The following is a 14,869-nucleotide window of genomic DNA, read 5'->3' on the forward strand; positions in this document are numbered from 1 at the left end:
TCTGCGTTGTTCAAAGTAAAATATATATTAAGTTACATGAGAACCTACCGTGACTCCCAGACTGCTGGAACTGAAGCAAATCACCCAGCATTATCAATTACGGACTAACATATACTTTCGCTCCCTTTTTTTCGGAGGCAGATACCTTTATCCTGCATTCCTGCCGCGTCGGATGAGTATTTGTTTGTTTCTCTGTTTTGAGAGCAGTGCCGTAGTAATATTGCTAATATTGCTTAACAGTTTCATTTACATGTTTTTGCCCCTACGGTTATCTTTGGTCATGCCAGATCACAGCATACTAAGGAAACATCCCCCGTGTTGACTTGAATTAACCTACATAATTCAGTATTTTATCCCTACTAATAGGATCCCTGTTAATAAACCAGTGGTGATGGTGTTGGGTTTAATTTGTTTGACATAAATCATAATTACTTGATTCCTTCGTGATGTAATAGAACCTGCCACGTTTTTAAAAATATATGTACTACTGTAACTGTCAGTAAACCGTGTAAAGCCCGATACTGCTGCCTGTAAACCGTGTAAATACCGATACTGCTGTCTGTAAAAGCGTGTAAAATCAGGCGTTGCTGTCGGTAAACCGTGTAAATACCAATGTTGCTGTCGGTAAACCGTGTAAAGTGCGGCGTTGGTGTTTGTAAAACCGTGTAAAGTCCGGCGTTGGTGTTTGTAAAACCGTGTAAAGTCCGGCGTTGCTGCGCTTGATATGCCAAAAAATGAAGTTAAAGGATGGGGTTATGTTAACGTATTTGGATTTTGACACTGACTATTGTCTCCTTTCAGTGAGAAACGTTCAAATATTATTTGATTATTTCCAAAATTTGGATGCTCATAAGAAAAACACCTTGAATGGTACGATCCTTATTAAGATTGCAGATTCATCTCGTATCTTTTCTACTTGCTCTTCTTTTCCTTCTTGTTATTATTTTGTATTATCATCCAAAATAATCTATTTGTAAACATTTGTATGGAACAATAGCATGAAGATACCGCTGTATGTCATGTGTACGATATGTGAAGGACACGGTAGCTGCTGCGTGTGCCCAGTGGGACAGTGTGCTCACGCCAAATCATGAACAACTTTGTAATTTGATCTGAGCAATTAGCAATTAGCACGAAATCGGTCTTAAAAATGATTGTGACTGAACCCAAAATACAAGCACACGCATTCTATTTGTTGTAGTTGTTGTTCTGCCTAAATGCATGGCCTGACTGTCATCCTGCCTCCAGATGTGCAATTCTACCATTTCATGAGACATGTGAGCGACCTGGGCAAGGAGCAGATTATGATGACCTTTGACCTGCTGGACTGGAGTGCGAGTGGAGAGATCAGCTTTGAGGCTTTCCACCTGCTGGCCTGCATCCTGCTGTGCTGCGAGGTACAGGAGAGTCTCGCTAGCCCTGCACTCATTCCCACAAGTACCAGAACAGCAGCACCTCCATGTAATGCCACTAGAAACAGAGGAACAAGGAGCGGAAATCGCCTTCCATCTATATATACTCTATATATTTAATCTCATGTAGTAGAGTAGAAAGGGGTGTTTTTTTTGAACAGACATAATGTTGACTACCAAAAGCCATTAAAGTCTATGGGTAAAAATCAACCAACGTGAGCGTGAGGACGATGGCTCTCAAGTACATGGGCATTATTCAACCATATGTAAGTCTGATCAGTGCAACTGTAGAGCTGCATCTAGAAACAATGCTGGAATAATAAGCAGAGATAGAAATAACAATATGTTGGCTATATCAAGCCACTGTTACTTGATATAATATTATAATATCTGACGTGACATCTTATGAATCAGCCTTCTGTGTTTGTGTCTGGAGCAGTACCGTGTGGAGAGGGAATTCATGCATCACCACTCAGCACACATTTTCGAGCTGCTGGACACTCAGGGCAGTGGCAGCATCAGACGGGCCGAGCTCCAGGCGTTCGGTTTCCTCTTCAATGTGACAGGCAACGTTCTCTACAGAATCATCGATGAATTAGACATCCCTGAGGTACAGCTGAAGGGGAAAAACATCTGATATACAGTATATACTTGCAACAGAGTTTGACAAGAAATAAATGTAGAGCATCCTGGTGAACACTTACCCTGTTCTCCACCCCTCCAAAAACAAACAAATAAACAAATAAAAACTACTATGCACGGGGAGCAAAACCTAAGTGTTCTAGTATTGGCAAACAAGTGGCCTAGTTGGACTGGGTGAGCTTCCCCGTGTCTGTGGTGGGCTTATGGTAAACTGTATCCAAAACTTGATCATCTCCAGATCCTGTACTATAAGGAGTATAAGATATTTGTCATGGCGTGTGCTGAGATGAAAGCGGAGGCCAACAAAATGAGGAATAAGAAGACAGAACATGAGAGAAGCAAGCAGCATGAGTGCCAGCCACCAAGACACCTGACTTAACATGACCACGCTACTGAACATGACCATCCTACTGAACATGACCACGCTACTGAACATGACCATCCTACTGAACAACACAGACAAGGCCACTTTAGGTACAAATCACAGACAAATAAATATGTCTATATACTATGTATATTACCTACAGTGAATATAGAGTACCGCAATTCCTCCTCCCAAGATTTGTGGAGTTATTGTTCTGTTAGGATTTGTTGGTTTATGAATGCTACTGTCCAGTATTCCCAAACGAAGATGGCTTTCCCCTTTGGAGTCTGGCTCTTCCCAAAGCTTCTGCCTTAATCCCCACAGGAAATTTTTCCCACCACTACTACCTTTTGCTTGTTAGAGGTCTACACCTGGATATTGTAAAGCATATATTGCCTCAATGTCTGTTAATAGTGCTGCATAAGCTGTGCTGAATTGAATAAACATCCTTCCTTCTGACCATACATGAACGTCCTTTGAAATAAATGCACATATATCACAGAGGAAGAGTGACAATTCCCCATGACAGTAAAAGTGAGAATAAAGACAGCGCCAAAAGCATTTCCCGGTGCACCAGGCCATCCATCCCTGAAAACCTTTGTGGCCTTGGACACGTACAGATGAGGACAGCAGAATCACACTCTCAGCAGCATAACAAACCGGTTTATGAGTGAACTTCAGCTTCCACAGACAGGGGTGCTTGAAAGGGCTTTACTCAGCTCCTAGTTCATTCACGGCATTTGGCTGACGCTTTTATCAAAAGCAAATTTACCATTCTGACCGAGTACAACTGGTTAAGAGTCTTGCTCAGGGACACAACAGTGGCAACCTGGCAGTGTTTGGGCTTGAACCGGAACCTTCTGATTAATAGTCAAGTGCCTTAACCACTGCCTTAGTTCTTGCTGATTCCTCAGGGTAAGGAATCAACCGGATGCTTTTGTGTTACTATCATATGTCCTCACAATTGTTTCTAGTCTCATGGCATATGAGACTACCATAAAGTTGTTTATTTTAAACTTTGCTGCATTCAGAACTAGAAATATGTCAGGATCACACTCACACGCACACGCACACTGTTCACACACTATTCAGATACATGTTTTTCCTATTCAGGATATCAAAAATAGCACTGCGATTTTCACAACTGAGCATACTGCAAGAACCCCTGTAAAAATGTTTTCCATCTTATGGCTTCCATAATGCTCATATAAAAAAAACAGCCATTAGTTAAAGGACAAAAAAGCCTTACACTCACACCATATACTTACAAGTCCTTTTGTGTCTAAAATTCTGAGTGACTGTGCAAATAGTATCTCCTCCCATACGATGTCCAATTCAGCTGCATAGTGTCTCAGGAGGACTTCAGTTGCAGTTCCTCACATCAGTCAATAGAGGGCAGTGTAATAAAAAGTGCTTAAAAACAAAAAGAAAAAAGGAGAGAGAGACTCTTTCTAACACAGCCAGACTATGTGCTTCTCTTCTCTGTGCCCCGAGGTCCCACTCCCCCACAGGAGGCTCCTTGACTAGCTGTGCCCTGGCGCCGGGTCGGGCGGGGCAGGCGGCTGGCTCACGATCACCTGGACCATGTAGTCGCTAGGGATGCACAGCTCCTGCAGCGTGCTCCTGTCGGCCAGCGGACGGCCCGAGAAGAACCATCGCTGGGAAATGGCTGCCACGCCCTCCTGCGCCTGCAGACGCCGCTTCATATGGCAGACGGAGTCGGTGGAGCGCACGTCCAGCCGCAAGTCGCAACCGGTGGAGAGGCGCAGACGCAGAGGACAATCCTCCCCCGCCTCGGCCGGGGCCTCCGACGGCTCCGGGTCGGTGAGGTCATCGGGGTCATCGGGGTCGCACTCGGCTCGCTCCTCGATCATGTTGACAGGCTGGGAGAGGCAGTAGAGAGGCAGCTGATAGCGGGTGCCAAGCTCATCATAACAGTCGGAGAGGACACCTGAGAGATGGAGAAAGAGAGAGATGAGAGATGGAGACAGAGAGGGAGGGAGAGAGTTGGGGAGAGGGAGAGGGAGAGAGGGAGGGAGGGAGGGAGGGAGGGAGGGAGGGAGAGGTTCTGAAATGAACTACCACACATTTGTAAATGTCCAACCTTCATTCACATTCAGCTTGATGAAAATTCAGAGAGCCAGTGCTCCTTTGCTTATTTCTTTTCAAATGTTAATTCAGAAATATCCATTAAATGATATCAAACTCAGCCTTCAGTGGAAATAACATCATCTGGCGTCCACTAGATGGCAGTGTTAAACAGATACATTAATAATCATTTAATCAACCAGAGTGTCAAGTGTTTGTTTAAAATCCTGTTCACACTTGGCATTAACATGGGTCCAGGGTGATCAAAACATAACAGGCCAGCACTAAGTTTAAGTGTGAACAGGGTACAGTGTGTCTCAGAGACCCATTGTAATCTGATCACTCAAACCACTTTTGGAGATGGTCTGGAACGCATCAGTCCACATTACATGTGCAGTGTGAACAGTTCTGATGCGTCCGACAGCAGCACAGTACCATCCATGTCACCAGTGTCATAGCTCTCGCTGGAAAATGAGCAATAATTAGGAGACTGTTTGGAAATCGTACAAGATGACCATGCAATTGAAAACTTCGCACCAGACCAAACTGGAACGGGATCAAAGGTTCACAGGACATTTCTGTCTGAAAACAAAAGCATCAGCAGAGTGTCGTAGCAAACATATGTGGCATTTCCTTCAATGGAAATGATGTAAGAAATCCAATCCCCAGTGGTCACTTGAGACACATTCAATACAGCAGGTGTAAAGGTTTTTGGCAGTCCCTTATGCCCAAAGACGCATGTTAACGCCAGGTGTAAACAGGACCTCAGACACTTTAGAACGCATTTTCAGAATATCCTTAGAGAGTCTGACAGTAAATCTGCCAGTGTGATTTTTGCTTCAAGGGTTTCTGGCAGAAATGTTTGAGTCAGAAAATGTGGTGGTAAGATTTCACTCAATAAAAAAGAAAAAAAAAAACTCTGTAAAAGCGTTAGGATTCTCACACACAGAGGATTTCATGTATTAATCACGCACGAGAGCAACTGCAATGAGATGAGCAGAGAGGGAGAGTAATGGAGAAAAAGGGAGACAAAGAAAAACTGGAACTGGCCAAGTTTTGTGGTGAAGACGTTCAGACCCTCAGGAAACCAGCTGACAGTGCAAAGCTTACAAGCCACCATAAATGTTGTTTAATGAGCCACTGAGTCGAGACTGTCTGTGAAACACAGTTCAGCACACCCAGTAAACCGTGTGCTGTCTGCATAGCTCAGTTCAAAGTAATTCAGCTGAAGCTTTTCTACACAATTAAAAAAAATAGTCAAAGCATATTAAATCAGAGCTCTCCCCTTGATCAAACACTCTGTGTGAATTCAAATTGTGGGAGAGCATTTCCATTTGCATTTGTGTGTGTGTGTGTGTGTGTGTGTGTGTGTGTGTGTGTGTGTGTGTGTGTGACCTGCCAGTATGAGGCCTGGATAGTTATACCATGCAGTTTTGATGAGCAAGCATATTGTAACACACACGTACACAAAAACATACACCTCAGATAAAAGCACCTCCCATACTTCAGTATCAGTGTTGTTAATCTGAGTACAGTATTTACACATAGAGTTGGGTACCAAACTCTGGTACCAGTGTGGCCCCAGTTCCTATATGATTGGTATCCACTGGATCGAATCGCAACATAGTTTTCTGTGTCTCGTTTTAGTGCTCTTAAAGGGATAGGTCGACAAAAAAATAAACATTACATTATTTTTTAACTTATCCCAGACTTGCTTGAAGTCCAATTTTTGCATTTAGTTTATTTTTGTTGGTGTAAAACTAATGTAATGGTGCTACCACTGGATGTCAACAGCAGCAATAACAGCTTTTGTAGATAATGCCCACAAACTTCTCTCAAACTGCTCAAACCCCATCCAACATTTCTATTCACTTTTATATTTCACAATGACTCATACTGCATCCTTAAACATATCGACTGGCCTGTGAGACCTTTGTTAAGACCTGAGTGTGGTTTGAGAGATGTTTGGCCATGTATTTTTAAAGGCTGTTTACTGTTGACCTCCAGTGTTTGTTAGCAATGTTGGTTGTTAGCATCTTTTGTTCTAAACTAAAGAAGCAACATTTGGACTCCAAATATGATTTGCCAATTGACTATGTGGACCAAGTGGAAAATCATGTAAATTTAATTTTTCACAGACGTACTCCTTTAGCTAAGCAGTTTATGCTTCATAGATAGAGTCCCCTATATAGAGGCAACCATGTTTAAAATAAATTTAGTACAGAATATCTGAAATCTCCAGGCCACTAGGTGCCAGTATAGTGGCTGTTTCGCAACGTGAATCACAATCTCTGGGAAAACCACTGCATTTAAAGCGAGAACACCTAAAATTTAATGAGGCCTCTGGTGACACAGATACACCGAGGCTTGTGCATTAATCACCAGTTTGTTTGAAACCAAGCCATGCACTTCAGCAGATAGCGTGAGCATCCCTGGCCCAGGCAATGGGGAGACAATAATTTTAAAAGTATTCCTTCTATTTTAAAAGTATTTTCTGGTATCAGAAAAATAAGCAAATACTCAGCCAGCACTACTCACATGTCACAATCGGTGTCGCTAGGTACGATTGTGAGGCTATAGACTAATTTCTTAATTATTAATGATACCTTTTCCCCAACTGCTGTATTCATTAACATGCAATCCTAAAATAAACCTACAGCGGCCAACTGGGGAAATGTACATTAGCTCACAGGAAATTCCATCTACAGAAAAGAATACAAACTGCAAATCTGGGTTAGCAAATGTTAATACAATTTGCCACGTCTGTCCCACATCTCTGGGGGAGTGTGTCCAGTTTGGGGGAAAGACGGCTGTTTTTAGAAAACCATTTTGCACATCTGCTATTCCCATCTGATCTAACAAATCTAGCCTTGAACCCCTAAAATGAGCATCTTAGCATTTGGAGCTTGTAAAACTCACACTGAAAAGTACAGTGAAGCAGGCTGGGTTTTCCCCCATTTCGTCTGTCTGTACAAAGGAGATGAGGGTGAACAGAAAGCAGGAGTGGAGCTACGTGATGAGGCCAAACCCAGAGGACAGAGTCATGCTATGTTAATTTACTGTTTTAAAGCCAACAAAGCTAATTTTACTGCTGGTTTGATGAGGCCTGGTGCACCTGCAGGGTGATAGAGTCGCCAAACAAGCGGTGTCCTTGCAAACAGCACAGCATCAAATTCAATTTAACAAAATCGAATCATAAATAAATTAAAAATCAATCACAGCTTAAATGTGATTTGTTAAGAGCAGCAGAGAAATCAGTAACCTACATATGAAGAGGTAAAATTCTGTCTGGTGCATTTCTGATAACACCAAAAACAACTAAGCATGTGCCAAGCATGTGCTACAGCTAAATGGACTCAAGAGAAGTGGCGTGTTGCGATCACTCCCTGGTCATTACCTAGTCAGACCAGCTCACAGTCATCCACAGATCACACACACCGATCACATATGAGGTCTCAATCGCCTGTCTATTAGCTTATTCTCATCACCTGGCTCTTGTTTGCCTCTCCCTGTTTAAATTCACAGGTCCAAGTTCCTGACGCTCCGTCTTCAGACGTTCACTTTTATAGTTGTTTTCATTTGGGTTTTGTTTCTGTGATTTGCTTTATAATTTGTACTGGTTTGCACTTGCACCTCGCTCTCTAACTCACTGGTGTCCAGCATGTCACAGCAGCGACCACAACAGGACTTGGGATTCGCCTGAGCAAATGGGCAGCTCAAACATGACATGGTTAGAGGATATTGCATTTATCAGACTTCAGGAATGTCTGTGCATTAAAGGATTCTGCATGAGCTTGTTAGATCTTTACCCAGGTATCAAGGCGGCAACATTTAAATAACGATTCAGAAACAATGTGTTGTGCAGCAGCAGAAGTGTGATGGAGCTTGGCGGTACCGTGAGGGAGGGTGACGCCAGCCCCGTCGAGGATGGCCTGCGCCAACTCGTGGTCTCCACTCTCAAAGGCATGCGCGGCAGCGCGGAGCGCGTCCCAGATCTCCGTGCGGCCGTCGAAGGCGGGCGCTGTGTCCCAGAACTCATCCCTCTTACTGAGCAGCTGCCCGTCCGTCATGGGGTAGTCACTCTTCCACTTGGGCCTGTCCCTCCGCAGACGTTCATTCCTGCCTAGAGCCACTGGGGAGAGGGGAGAAGGGAGGGCGTGGTGTGAGCCAAGCGTCGGACCTGCTGGACAGCGGCAACCCAGCGCACCTCCGGCTTAGAAGCAAAGACAGGAATATCGGCTAACCTGATGTAGACCAACATTTACTAAACAGCAAAAATAAACTATTAAAATCACCAGTGCTGAACTAGCTGAAGTTCAGTGATTAACACAACAGTGATCAACATAGATTTAGGACATGCAGCAGGACTGTCTGAGAGCAAATGAAAATGCATGTGCTTTGTTGCTTGTCTGATGAGAAGTGCTGTTTGTAACTAGAATCACGTGACTGCGGTGCAGTGGAGTGTACAGTAAATGAAAACACCAACCGTAACCTTTTGCAATGAACTAACTGCAGAGGTAAATTTGCAACTTTGTTTAATGTATGATTATTTGCACAACACAGACTGCTTTCTCTGCACAGTCCTGATGGCTGTCAGTATCAGAGCAGCGTAATAAACCATGCTTAAAGAACTACGGCAGAAAGCCATGTATGTATGTGTGAGTGTATGAGGAGTGTGTGTGCGTGTGTGTGTGTGTGTGTTTGTGTGACAGAAAGAGAGAGAAAGAGAGTGTGAGTGGGTCCAATGAGAAAGAGAGAGAGAGAGAGAGAGAGAGAGAGAGAGAGAGAGAGAGACAGACAGACACCCTAAAAAAGGTGGCACCATGAAAATATATCAGTATCAGCTTTCCTACCACTGCACTTGAAGGTATAGTCATAAAACAATGCACACTGACGTGCTGCACACATGAATTATTCATCGCTGGAGCCGCAAAACTCAGAATGGAGACAATAGCAATAACAGTGCGGCGCTCAATATCAAAGTGACCTGACTCGGAACAAATGGAGGATAATGAAGCATTTGTCTGCCTGGCTGATTGCTTCAGCTGTCAAGGCGAGTGAAGTAATTTGGAGAGGAGCTCGTTGTCATTGCCTGTTTGTGAAGACACAAGAGACCTCTGGATGGGGAAGAGACTTTGCTGGGGAGGGCTACTGTTTCCACTGTCTGCACTGCTAAGGCGGATGTCCTCCCCAAACCACTAATGCATGTGATGCCCTCTGTATATGCAGTGTCAGCACACAACGCACAGCCGACAGAGTGCTGCCCCCAGTGCCAAAGAGTTCCAGCTCTTCACCTAGACCTGGCACCTGGTAGTAACTGCAGTTATTACATGATTTAGTGCCTAAGGCAAAGTTCCGTTGTGTCATGGCATAAATCACCATCGACTGTGAAGACTCCAACTGGGCTTTGGCCTAGTAATTCCACCTCTGAGCAGAGTGGTTCAGATGTGTTTCAGATTTTTGCTCATATATGTCCTTGCTGACAGCCTATTACACATTAAAATATGAATAAATGATGTATACATTAATACTGCGCATGCACGCATGCACACACACCTGTATAAGATTTCAGGTGAGTAACTGCAGTGTACTGTTGTAAGACATGTAGAGTTATTCAAAACTGTGGTGAAGTACACAAGATTTCCAGAGAAACAGGACATTTCAGACAGAGGTCCTTCATCACCCGTGCCAGAGCTTTCAGAAATACTTTGCTTGTACAGGTACTGAAGGACCTTTGTCCTGTTTCTCTGGAAACTTTGTGTACTTGACTACAATTATGAATCTCTCTCTCTCTCACACACATTCACACACACACACATACACATACACACACACACGCTCACACAATCACTCTCTCATGAGTGCAAACAAAAACCCAGTGCCACTATTCCCGTGTGCGCATAGACAAAAAACCCAGTGCATATTCCCGTGTGTGCATATAACCACAGATCTGTGGTTAGTCCTTACTCTCATTTACCTCACAGTGTTTACTGAGTTACCTTCTTGATTACAGTATTTATGCAACTTTTACAGTATCACATGAATGAAATCTTGAATAATGAAATCTTGAATGCATGCAATTACACACACACCCAGTAGGAGCTTCTTTGCAGAGGTCTTTTTTACACAACCTTCTCTATAGTTGGTTTTATGAAGAAATAAAATTGCAAAGTATGAAACAGAAGCTTCATAGTTCCTTTTAATTAGTACTAGGTTGCAGCTGTTCTCTCTTTCTAATACAAATACAACGTTGGTGTCTTTTGGCATGCAAGAGTAATGTAATAATAATAATAATAATAATAATAATAATAATAATAATAATAATAATAACAATAATAATAATAAAGAGTAATGTCTATACATGTTTACAGATTCTTAACAAACCTACAGGTAATGGAGCAGTTATGAACCTCTGAAACTCGCCCAAAAAAAAACATTTTGCAGACGCCCAGGATGGAGTATAGGCAGCTCTAAGACGTCATTGCCAAAAGTTGAGCTAAGAACTTATACGCCTAGATACATTTATTAAAAATTCATGTCTGATAAACATGGACGCTGACATTCAGCTGCAGAACAACCCAAGATAACCAGTTCAGATAACCAGTTCAGATAACCAGTTCAGATAACCAGTTCGAAGGAATTAGAAGCTGTCAACTTTCTCGTGCAAACTACACCAGTAGTTTCGGTGACTAAGATCCCGTTAGCTATATCCTAACGCATTCACTCACGTAAGGAGCAAGAGGTTTCCCATCAACAAAGTTCTGGCGACACATCCGTCATGGGATGCATGTCAGTCATGCATGAAACTATGTATGGCCTAAGAGATGCACAGCCTACGAGACATCCGCTAACCGCTGCTGGGCTTGACGCAAGAAAATACAGAGAAACCTCTCAAAGAAAGAAGGGACATCGTACCTCCTGTTCCGCCAGAGTTTAAATTCAGAGTGCCAGAGGAGTCATGGTGACTACCCAAACAGCCGCCCATGGGTGATCCGAGCGCGCTGCGCACAGGCGCTCCGTGCTGCCGCTCCGGTCCCCGCGCCACAACGCAGTCCGCACGGCGCGAGCATCACCGGGAATAGGCGGGGGAACCGACACCGTCACGAGGTGACCGCGCAGGGCGAGCGAGGCGCACTTGCTGACTTTAATGCATTTTAAGACGTTAACAAATAATTTATATTACAACCTCCCAAGTTAAAAGCCAAGTTATTTCCTGTGACGACTTTTTAGAATTAATAAGCGTTTTCTTTCAGACATTTTGGCTCAACCGAATGTAAACTTAAATTATTTCCACATTTATTATGTTTGTAAGACCAGTTGAATAATGTTTGTTTATTTATTTATTTGTATTTTTATTGTGTTTTCTCCCTATGAGTTGCTATCTGTATACTATAATATAAATGCAGTATTTCCACCAGAGACCGCCATTAAATCACGCTTGAGCGCTTATAAATGTCCTTAAGCAATCACCGGGTGTCGCTGTGCCACTGTTTTATCTCGTCGGTTTTAGTCATGCAAATATTTCACATGACAGCAGTGTACTGTAGTAGGTTTACTGTTGTAACTGCTATATACATGTAAAGAGTCCTGATAGTCATTACGTTTCATTATGTACTTCACTGAGAACTTTATTTCTGTCAGGTTCCACACAGTCCAAAGATATTTCATATATGTTAAAACTTCCTCACTTCATCTCAAACAGGTGAGTCAAAGCAGTCCCAGAACAGAATGTTTCATTGATTCTCCGAGTCTGCAGACCAAGATCTGTAATTAAATAATGATAAAATTATTAGAATTGACCTCGCACTGACTCAGGACACCTGTTGTTATTCCAGTCAACAGGTTTTGTGTGTGTGCATGTGTTTGTGTGTGTGTGTGTGTGTGTGTGTGTGTGTGTGTGTGTGTGTTTGTGTGTGTGTGTGTGTGTGTGTGTGTGTGTGTGTTTGTGTGTGTGTGTGTGTGTGTGTGTGTGTGAGTGTGTATGTGTGAATAACATTTGTTGGTAATTAGCTGGTAATTGGTGTCCAAACCAAATCTCCATCCATGTTCCAGGGTCCGTTATAGGTTACCGCTGGTAACAGCTGTACCCATTTACATCAGTACGTTTAGTACATTATTATACGACATAATGGCAGATCAAACAGGTAGTATGGACCATTACACTGGTTTAGGGGTAGCGTACGCTGAAGAGTGCTTCTCTCTTTGGAGGAATGTGAGCCACACTGCCTGAAGCAAAGGTTCCTTCTGAAGCAAGACAGGGAGAAAGGAGGGCAGGTAAATGATGCAGCTGCTCATTCACTATGCATTTATGTAAATGATACAGGTAAATGATACAGCCTGCTCATTCACTATGCATTTATGTAAATGATACAGGTAAATGATACAGCCTGCTCATTCACTATGCATTTATGCAAATGATACTGGTAAATGATACAGCCTGCTCATTCACTATGCATTTATGCAAATGATACTGGTAAATGATACAGCCTGCTCATTCACTATGCTGACTGTATTGGTTTTTATTCATTCTCTGACTGTAAACCTTCTGAAACTGTCCAAGCACTATGAACATATTATTGCAATGACAAGCAGGCAGTTCCAGTTCACCATGCTCCCTACAATACCTGGGGCCATGAGGGCAGAGAGCAGAGGAAGAAGAGGCAAAGGAGAAGAAGAAACACCACAGCTGAATAATAAAAGCTGCCTGTAAAAGAGAGGAAGATGTGATATCACCCTGTCCTAACACTTAAAGAGGAAAACCAGGGCCCTTCAATGTGTAAAAATTGTTTAATCAATGAAGGGTCTATACCTGAAGCTCTAAATAGTTCTTCATTCAGTTTTTGCTTCTGGCACTGAACTGTTGGCAAATCTTTATGGTATGCAATATGCTCACATGTCTGTCATGGTACTTTGATTAAGTATGTCTGAGAATGACAGCTTTGACCTCGTAACCAACAACATGACAGCAAGAATGTACAATGATTGGTGAGTAAAGGGAAAGAGTGCGAGAGAGAGAGAGAGAGAGAGAGAGAGAGAGAGAGAGAGAGAGAGAGAGAGAGAGAGAGAGAGATCAGGCGTATGTAATTAAAAAGTTTCCCATAAAAATGTTTCCAGGCAGCAAATATATACAGTGTTTGCTGTGCCATTTCCTTCTCCTCATTAAGAGAACACAATCTTTGTTTTACAGGGCTCAGAACTGTTGAGGTGTGTCGCCGTTTAATGCTGAGGGTGTGAAGAGGATGTATCACACACTCACAGACTGAACACACCAGCAGTCAGGGAGGCTCACAAGACTCGAGTCAGGCCTGTGAAAGGACCTTTCTTTTATTATGCATCACCTCTTTAGTGTATATGCTTCTCCTTCTTCTAGTCTTCATCAGCTTCAGGGATGTAGCGCTCGAATGTTCATAGGAATAATCCATAAAACTAATCATTGCATTTATGGAGATGAGACAAACATGAGAATTGTAATACTTTTAGTTAATACAGTGCAGATAAAAAGGGTTCAGGGTGAGGATGAGTGGAAAAGAGATAAGGGGAACTTTTTTCTTTTTTGTAACCAGTCTGCTGAATGGTGTAAAACATTGAAGAAAAAAAAACATTGATCATGTGTACCATTGCCCACTTTCTTCTTTGTTCTAAGTATAATATTCAGTCATTACGGTTACTGGGTATTACCTAGCAGAGTCCGGACGCCAGATGCTAGGTTCGGCAGGCGGGCCTGTTTTACAATCAATATCCTTTTCAAGCAAGAATGAGCCGAAGGCTGTGGAATTGTGTCCGTGGGCTGCCTGAGCCCTTGAGATTAAAGCCGAATCAGGAAAGCACTGCTTGTCCTCCACAGTATGCAACCCTCTTTCACCACCCAACATACGAAAATGCGACTGCTCATACAGCACAGACTATTCCTACCGCAACCTAGCAGCTTGACCTGTGGCCTTTTCTGTTTCTACTGGACATGAGATGTCCACACCTCACATGTGCTTTCTGCACTGCTCTGTTGATGTCTCTTCAGTCCTGCTACTGCAGGTAAACAATGAACCAAGACCTCAGTGGGGTCTTGGACTCTATGCTTTTTGTACTGATGAGGACTCATTCTGTGAGTAAATGACAAGGCACTTTTTTAAGTCGCTCTGGATAAGAGTGCTAAATGCCATGAATGTAAGTGTGAATGTGCACAGGCAACAAACATTTGCACTGAACAAGGAGTACTTTGCACTTCCTACAGCGATCTTCACTTTTTACACAGCATCCACACTTTTCATGCACTTTTCATACTAAAAATGCATGCAAACATCTCTTCCATTACGTGAATAATTTTGGATGCACTGTAACCCGCTCGCCATACGCTTCTAATGAGGAG

The 14,869-nt window shown here is 42.9% G+C and overlaps 2 protein-coding genes across 4 annotated transcripts; one reads left to right on the forward strand and one right to left on the reverse strand.

Annotated features, from left to right (window-relative positions):
- Positions 1 to 1,165: 1,165 nt before the first annotated feature.
- LOC113587191 (EF-hand calcium-binding domain-containing protein 9) lies at positions 1,166 to 2,433 on the forward strand. Its single transcript, XM_027025748.2, has 3 exons — positions 1,166 to 1,397; positions 1,852 to 2,022; positions 2,293 to 2,433. Exons 1-3 carry the CDS (start codon positions 1,218 to 1,220, stop codon positions 2,431 to 2,433), a joined length of 492 nt encoding a protein of 163 aa, XP_026881549.1. The 5' UTR covers positions 1,166 to 1,217.
- Positions 1,941 to 11,539, reverse strand: LOC113587175 (ubiquitin domain-containing protein 2-like). Of its 3 annotated transcripts, none has more exons than XR_003411711.2 (4): positions 11,422 to 11,539; positions 8,402 to 8,638; positions 3,687 to 4,369; positions 1,941 to 1,988 (listed from the first exon to the last, which is right to left on the reverse strand). XR_003411711.2 is itself a non-coding variant. In XM_027025718.2 (3 exons), the coding sequence occupies exons 1-3, from the start codon at positions 11,489 to 11,491 to the stop codon at positions 3,942 to 3,944; spliced, it is 735 nt and encodes a 244-aa protein (XP_026881519.1). In that variant the 5' UTR covers positions 11,492 to 11,539; the 3' UTR covers positions 3,303 to 3,941. The 3 variants fall into 3 exon arrangements, 1 of the variants encoding a protein (XP_026881519.1); XR_003411712.2 differs by having other exon boundaries at positions 1,972 to 2,028; XM_027025718.2 differs by lacking the exon at positions 1,941 to 1,988 and having other exon boundaries at positions 3,303 to 4,369.
- Positions 11,540 to 14,869: the final 3,330 nt, after the last annotated feature.

Source organism: Electrophorus electricus, chromosome 12, assembly GCF_013358815.1.
Source record: "Electrophorus electricus isolate fEleEle1 chromosome 12, fEleEle1.pri, whole genome shotgun sequence".
Classification (NCBI taxonomy): domain Eukaryota; kingdom Metazoa; phylum Chordata; class Actinopteri; order Gymnotiformes; family Gymnotidae; genus Electrophorus; species Electrophorus electricus.

What these genes read in the sequence shown, in the direction of transcription:
- LOC113587175 (XM_027025718.2), bottom strand. Translation starts at nt 11,491, where the DNA reads ATGGGCGGCTGTTTGGGTAGTCACCATGACTCCTCTGGCACTCTGAAT. An exon ending in AAACTCTGGCGGAACAGGAG is followed by an intron (nt 8,639 to 11,421) that starts GTACGATGTCCC and finishes CCCTCTCCCCAG; the next exon opens with TGGCTCTAGGCAGGAATGAA. An exon ending in TGGCGTCACCCTCCCTCACG is followed by an intron (nt 4,370 to 8,401) that starts GTACCGCCAAGC and finishes TCCATCTCTCAG; the next exon opens with GTGTCCTCTCCGACTGTTAT.
- LOC113587191 (XM_027025748.2), top strand. Translation starts at nt 1,218, where the DNA reads ATGCATGGCCTGACTGTCATCCTGCCTCCAGATGTGCAATTCTACCAT. An exon ending in GCATCCTGCTGTGCTGCGAG is followed by an intron (nt 1,398 to 1,851) that starts GTACAGGAGAGT and finishes TGTCTGGAGCAG; the next exon opens with TACCGTGTGGAGAGGGAATT. An exon ending in ATGAATTAGACATCCCTGAG is followed by an intron (nt 2,023 to 2,292) that starts GTACAGCTGAAG and finishes GATCATCTCCAG; the next exon opens with ATCCTGTACTATAAGGAGTA.